This window comes from Chenopodium album, chromosome 25 (genome assembly GCF_948465745.1).
Source record: "Chenopodium album chromosome 25, dcCheAlbu1.1, whole genome shotgun sequence".
Lineage (NCBI taxonomy): Eukaryota > Viridiplantae > Streptophyta > Magnoliopsida > Caryophyllales > Amaranthaceae > Chenopodium > Chenopodium album.
The window spans coordinates 18,822,019-18,829,678 of NC_137858.1; the positions used below are offsets into that span (position 1 = coordinate 18,822,019).

At 35.1% G+C, this 7,660-nt stretch overlaps 1 protein-coding gene across 1 annotated transcript; it reads left to right on the forward strand.

The window, feature by feature from the left end:
* The first annotated feature begins 229 nt into the window (after nucleotides 1-229).
* Nucleotides 230-7,611, forward strand: LOC145615247 (adenylate kinase-like). The gene is made up of 4 exons (XM_081670314.1): nucleotides 230-602; nucleotides 5,366-5,506; nucleotides 6,202-6,474; nucleotides 7,142-7,611. Exons 1-4 carry the CDS (start codon nucleotides 327-329, stop codon nucleotides 7,283-7,285), a joined length of 834 nt encoding a protein of 277 aa, XP_081526440.1. The 5' UTR covers nucleotides 230-326; the 3' UTR covers nucleotides 7,286-7,611.
* The last annotated feature ends 49 nt before the right edge of the window (nucleotides 7,612-7,660 follow it).

The window sequence follows — 7,660 nt, forward strand, 5'->3', positions numbered from 1 at the left end:
ATTGGATTAATAAGGTCCATCAAATTAACGATACCATTAAATTCACTCGTTCCGTGTTTATTGGGCTATGGTGCACGCGATGACTCAACTAGTAAGCTTAAAAGTATGAAATTTGACTTTAATGGACTTTTAGATCCCTCATGGGCCATTGACCCATAGGAAAAAAAAAAAAAAAAAAAATCAACCAAAGAATATTCCTCAACCCCAAGTACATACATGGATCCCAAAACTTCCTCAACAATTCCAAAAAAGGGCAGACCTGCAACGCCATTTTCCTTTTCTCTTCCCACCATTCTCACCTTCATTCTCCATCACTCACCTCAACAATGGCCGCCATTACTCGCCTTCTCAACCATTCAAGGTCATCCACCTTCCCCTCTATTTGGAAGGCCATGATAACGACCTCAGCCTCAGCCTCAGCCTCTCCGTCATCTGGGTCAGATCTGAGCTCCAGAAACGTGCAGTGGGTTTTCTTGGGTTGTCCTGGCGTCGGAAAAGGCACCTATGCTAGTCGCCTTTCTAGTCTTCTCGGCGTCCCTCATATTGCCACCGGTGACCTCGTCCGACATGAGCTCTCTTCCAATGGCCCTCTTTCTCATCAGGTCCACTTTTTCTCCCTTAATTTATCTTTCATTCTAACTCATTTGATATTCAATCTCGAAATCAATTGAAACTTTTTTTTATTTTTTGGGTTGTAAATTTGTGTTTTTATTGCATTGTTGGATGGAATTGATGCTATGCTGTGCTAACTGAATCGATTTGATGATCTAGCCATGTAGGATTAGGGTTCATGTTAATAAAAAATTAGTAAAGTCATAGGTAGTTTTCATGGAATTAGTGTGGAATTTTAACTATACCCTTGTACAGAAATAGAATTTTGGCTGTTAGTCTGTAATTTTTGTACAATTTAAAGTCGTTTAATCAGTTTAACTGTTTTCATTAGCAAAAGAATCATTCGCAAATGATTGTGAAAATACAGAAATTGCATTTTATTTTTTGATTGATTATTAACAATCTATCTATTTGGGATATACGAAAAGGGTGATGTGGCTGATTTGCTTGGAGCAAAGGGAGTTACTTGATTGCATACAAGCTTTGCATTATTGTTTGGGTCATTTTTTTCGCATAAGATTTGGGAATCCAGTTTTTAGGTCATTTTAATTTTCCCATTTCCTTAGCCTTAATGTTTCCTCCACTCCTTTCTACAATAATTCCCCACCGCCCAAGGGTTTCATTGTAATATAATGGCTCATTCGACATTGACCACCGCCAAGACCAACAATACCACCTGACTGCCCACTGTCAAACCCAACCCTAGCCTCCCCGCCTCTAACTCAAACCAGGCTGCCAACCACCCTGCTGTCACCCCATCATTGACCCCACCCTTCTACCCTGCAGGTTTGCAAAACTCTAGATACCTCGCAGCCAAACCACATTGCTGCCCATCTAGTCACCCCATCCCCGACTTCACCTACCCGTTAAACCACCTCAACCAACCCAAAACCCACCCTATCACTCCACCATCAACACAACGCTACCTCCAACGGGAACTTCACAACCCACCACCTAACAAATACCTTCCAATTTATAACAACCGCACCCCACCAATATTCAACCACATACACCGAGAAAGAGGAAGATTGGATGATGGGAAGAGAATGTAAACAATTAAAGAACTTTTAATTGTGTAAAACTCAAATTTTGTAGTTTAAGGTCAAATATCATAGTTTCAATTGTGCAAGGTGTTAATGGTGGTGGCGGCAGCACGATAATGGTGGTGGTAAAGATTTGGGGGTTTTCCATACCTTGTCTCTCTCTCTCTCTCTCTCTCTCTCTCTCTCTCTCTATATATATATATATATATATATATATATATATATATATATATATATATATATATATATATATATATATATATATATTCATTCTTTCCCATTTGCTCTCTTTAACCATATGATCATTTTATATTTGATTTATATGTAATGGGTTTGCCTACATAATTCATAGGGGAAAGATGATTTCAAATGTCAACTTTTTGGGTTAATAGTTAAAAACAATGATATCTGATTATATGGAAATTCTAAAAATTATTTATGTGAAACAAGAGGTGATATCTCCTCTAATTTAAGGCTTAAGATAAAAAGGGATTTTCTCTATATTTAATAATCCATTTTTATATTTGTTGAGTGAAATAATTTGGTATCCTCTAATTTTTCAAAGTTCAACATATACCCCTTAGTTTTTCACAAATGCTTCAAAGTACCTTTATTGACTAATGAGCGTCACTATGTCGGCCATATTAAGGCCCCGTTCACTTCACCTTATTTTTGTTGAACTGAAATTCTTTTTATTGAATTGAAATTATTTTTGCTGAATTTAAATAATTAAATAATTTTTACTGAACTGAAATTATTTTACTGATTTTCTATTATATATTTTTTTAAAGTTACTGAATTTTCTGAACTTATTTTAACTAAATTGAAATTATTTTTACTGAATTGAAGTTATTTTTACCGAACTAAAATTATTTTTACTTAATACTTCCTCCCTTTGTTTTAAGTTGACACCATTTCATATTTACACTATTCACAAACTACACTTTGACTAGATTTTGTGATTTTTAGCTACGATAAAATATAGTCAAGTGAGATCTTGTTTGAATCGTCTTAATGTATATTATATTAATATCCACTTTTTATAATTTTACAATGTCGAGAATTAGAAATATTAATCGTTAAATTAGTGCGTTGACAAACGTGAAAAGAGAATGGTGTCAACTAAATAAAAACAGAGTTAGTATTATTTTTTAAAGGTGAAGTGAGCAGACCTAACACTTAATGATGTTACTACATCTCTTATTACTTTTACACTCTTTTCTTTCTCTAATATTCCCCATCAACCACATCCACTTTTGCATAACGCCATAACTCCAATTTCCTCTCTCCTTTTACATCCAAACTCTGTCAATTCATTCATTCAATCAATCAAAGCCTTAATCCCAAAAGTGGGGTCGACTAACATGAACCAAATTTGAATCCAAACTCTATCAATTAGAAATAAAATATAATTTAACAAAACCTTTAGATGAATTCAGAGTTTCAAACATAAATCTAGAAATGTTCAATCAAAATTCAATTTGAATCTTACCCACAAAAACCCTATAATAGAGTTTATCAATCAAGGATGCCACCACTTCAAAAATTCTAACAGTTTCCATGGCTTCTTTCGTCTTCCCCTCTTTACTCCTTACCCTATGTTCCATTCCCCTCTCTCCCTCTATCTCCATTCAATCCCACTCTATCTTTCCTCGTGCTAAAAACGGCCTTGGTAGGAACATCTTTTCAACTAATCCCCAAATCTACATAACCAAAGCCTTAATTTCGCAATTTTCCCTTTAAAGTCTCTATCAATTCATCAATGACAACACCTGTAACAATTGCACAATGCATTGGGGAAGAATAACAATTGCACAGGGGGAATGGGGAAGGATAAGGTTGGTGGTGGCGCCATTGAAAGGTATACAAAATGGAGGATGAACAAGCAATGCTTAGAGAAATTTTTGGGAGAAGAGATATGATTTTGGTGTTTTTATTTATGAAATCGACATCGTGTTTGGTTGGTTGTTACTTAGACATATTCTAGCCAATTCACAGCGAGAAGTGGCGGCATCATGGTGGCAGTCATGGTGATCCAAAAGCATAGAAGATAATCTGAGAAATTGCAATTGAGCGGCAGAGCAGGAGAGAAGTAACATTTTAAGTGGTGAAATTAAAGAGAATTCAAGAATTGTAAGCTTGTTTTTGTTGTGTTTCTCTTTCGACAGCAGAGGGAGATGGTGATTGATAACAGTATTGGCGATTCTGCGCGTATGTGATTGGTATGGTGGTGGTGGTCATGTGGAGAGAGATGGGAGCAAAGGGAAGGAGAAAGATTAGGGGACGGATTAGTGGTTTATGCTAGGACTCAGGTCATGTGGAAGCAGATTTAGGCTACAATACAGCAAATAGAGAAAGGGGGGGAATAGTTTGTATTTATTGATGAGTATAATCTTCTCAATGCACCCTTTCATTTGAGTGGAAAGGAGCTCTCAAACTAAGCAAAAGCTTATCAATATTGTAGCATGATTATTACAATAGAATACCCTCCCTTAAATACACTTAGCCTGCTAACAACTTGCTAACAGATTCTTCTCTCTATAACAAACTCCTCTTAACAGAATTATTAATATTAATGACTCCTTTGCCCTTGCATCATTAGTTGATTTTACTGCCCTTGCCATGCTTCTTACATGCATAAGTGATCACATTGGAGGTCTAGGAACATCTCTAGCAGTTTAATTAGGGGTTTGTGGGGATAGTTAGAGATTTATGTGTTAATTAAGGGCTATAGCTAACAAAGTTAATGTCCAATGTCCATTAAGGGTATGTGATGTGTTTTTGTTAAATTGAGGGGCATATGGTAAATTTTAAAAAGTTGCGCGTACCATGCCCATTTTCTCCACAATAGAGGGGAGACCATGGACAAAGGAATTAAGGGGGAGGGAGAGGAGGAGAATATATGCCACTAAATCCAACAACTTCTTCAGGTGTTGTAAGCAGAGGGAAATTGAGAGGAGATGGATTATAAAAAGGGTAAAAAGGGTGATGGTGGGGGTATGAAGAATTCAATTTCTCAACCTAACACTTTATATCAGGTTTGACTTTTTATGTATCTGCCATTATAGGCTTATAAGTCTGAAACCAAAAACCATATGATTTGTTTAAAGGAATAGTTAGATGTTATATTTCAGATCAAGGGTGTACTACTCTCTGCTATTGCAAGATAGTTTTTTTTTGATGTAATTCTGTAATTTGATATGTTACAATAACACAATAAAAATTGGTTTGTTAAATTAATCACCTGCTATGAAGAGTTAGCATCACTTAGCTACATCTCCCATCCCCCATCAAATATTTATTTAAACCTTATCCTATATATAAAGTGAAAGGGGGTTTTGGGTGATAAATTTTACTTTCCCAAAATACCCCTCTCAATTTTGTCTTATAAAAAAAAAGCTACAATTGTTAAAAAAAAAAAGAAACTACCATCTAAACAAAAAAACTACCACCTAAAAAAAACTACCATGTGAAGAAAAAGAAAACGAAAAAAAAAAGCAGACAGCCTTATATATTCACACACGAATTTTTGTGTGTCGCCTAGCATGTTCTATTAAAGACAAACACCAATTGACTATAAATGACTACATATACGGATATACCCCCCCCCCCCCCCCCCAAAAAAAAACAAAAAAAAAAAAAAAAACAAAAAAAGGGCTTAGGCTTTTTTGTCTTCCTGACATTTATCTTTTGCTCATTCTGACTTCCAGCTTGCTGAAATTGTCAACCAAGGTAAACTAGTATCCGATGAAATAATAATCTCTCTGTTATCAAAGAGGCTTGAGACTGGAGAAGCAAGAGGTGAATCAGGTTTCATTCTTGACGGATTTCCACGTACTATTAGACAAGCAGTAAGTTTCTTTTCATTGTTGGAGTAAACCTTTTTATACAATATTGTATCAGATATAAACATATGGGTTAATTTGTTTCCTATTTGAGTGAACATGCGAGGCTTTATTTCTTACAAATGCTATAATTATTTATTTATTTCTGTACCTCACATGTTATCAGATTTTTGTTGCTCTCTTGAGTTTAAACAAAACATCCTACATTGTGTAGGTTTTAAAATTTCGAGATATTGTTAAATTCTATGATGTAATTTCTTGAGATGTAAACCACTCTAAAAGTTAGATTTTTTTTTTTGGGTTGCAATACCTTCATTGGTTCTTGTATTATAAAATAGCTGCGTAGTTGTATCTGTATCTCCTTGTAGCATATTGTACTAACTTTATTGACGATCTACTTCTTGAGAGGTAAAGATTGTAAACCACTATAAAAGTTTAATTTTTTTTTTTCGGTATGCAATATCGTAAATGGTTCTAGTAGTATAGAGTAGCTGTATAATTGTATCTGTATCTCCTTGTAGCATATTGTATTAGCTTTGTACATGATCTACTTTTCATAAATTTTTATTCTCAAGTGACCTTATTCTACTTTTGTAGTGAAAATTTGTTTGATGCCTCTTTGTTTTGCATATTAGAATATCATGTATTATTATTTTTGTTTTTTCCCTTGGTGTCTGCTCACACCTTGGTTCTGATTTCAGGAAATACTGGAAGGAGTAACTGATATAGATTTGGTGGTTAATTTGAGATTACCTGAGCAAGCTCTAATTGAGAAATGCCTTGGTAGAAGGATCTGTGGCCAGTGTGGTAAAAACTTTAACGTCGCCTCTATTCATATCAAGGGTGAGAATGGAATGCCTGATATAAGTATGGCTCCACTGATGCCCCCTTCGCAGTGTGCTTCCAAACTGATTACCCGAGCTGATGATACTGAAGCAGTTGTGAAAGAACGGCTTCTTGTATACAGTGAAAAGGTAATTACTACAGTCATAGTTTGTTAAATTTCTTAAGGTTTCTATTGATAGTTTCATCATATATGATTATATGAAGAGTTATCTAGCAAAAACGAGGGAGTAATAGTCATTTTTTTTTCCTTTCTTTCTGAATTAGCATGCTTTTGTTATTTACTTTTTCTTTCTGAAAGAATGGAATTGTTAAAGAATAGTTAAAGAGTGCTTCTTATACTTTCAAATTATTTAAATTTTTGAAGAATCTGGCCATGGCTATAATTTACTGCCAAGAGCATAAGTTTCTTTTCTCCCATGGAAAGATCCTTGTCTAATACTTCATCTTCCAATAGCGAGTTGGTCTAGTAGTTTCCTAAATGAACTGAAGTCTGGGATAGTGGGATGATCAAGCTGGTTGATCATAGCAGAAAGGATTTTAGGCTTGTTACTCAAACTTGTTTTATAGAAAGAATGAATGGGGGATTAGGGAATTAGAAAATATGAATCTAGGGATTAATTATAACCGCCTTGGCCTCAAATAGGATTTCTCAATAGTACATGATATTTTATAGCATTTGCCTTCCTTTTCTCCCGAGGACATCTTTTTCTCTTTTATGTATTTTTTTTTGTCATCCTCTTTGAATTTGATAAATTTTACCTATCTGACATAATAGCATTTGAAATATGATTGCAGAGTCAGCCACTAGAAGAGTTTTATCGCAATCGTGGCAAATTAATGGAATTTGACCTTCCAGGGGGCATCCCAGAATCCTGGCCTAAGTTGCTGGAAGCTCTTAATCTTGATGAGCATGAAGAAAAGCTCTCTGCCGCAGCATGATTTTTTCCCTACCCCGAAAGTTAGTTTGTTATTTTTTGCATGTTCTTGAAGCATGCCAAACAATTTTGTTAGTGGTTACAGGAATTTATTAATTGCAATAAGTAACTCATACGTGCAATGTGATCACGGCGGATGCCTGGTAAGTTCTTGTACCTTAGGTGAAAGAGTTAGACAAACATTGTTACATAGCCAATCATTTTTTCTTCAGGTCCATTGTGGCAGGACTGGGTATGTAAAATTAATGTCATGTGAATGTTTCGCCCCATGTTTTCATGGACAAAAGTTTATTGAAATGCTACAAATAAGCTCTTGCTTCCCACCACAGACACGAAAAAAAAAAAAAAAAAATAGAAAAAAGATTTTTTAGAGAAGATA

Excerpts from the sequence above, each read along its gene's own strand:
- LOC145615247 (XM_081670314.1), top strand. The coding sequence starts at position 327 with ATGGCCGCCATTACTCGCCTTCTCAACCATTCAAGGTCATCCACCTTC. Across the intron at positions 603-5,365 it reads ATGGCCCTCTTTCTCATCAG|CTTGCTGAAATTGTCAACCA; the intron begins GTCCACTTTTTC and ends TCTGACTTCCAG. Across the intron at positions 5,507-6,201 it reads CACGTACTATTAGACAAGCA|GAAATACTGGAAGGAGTAAC; the intron begins GTAAGTTTCTTT and ends TTCTGATTTCAG.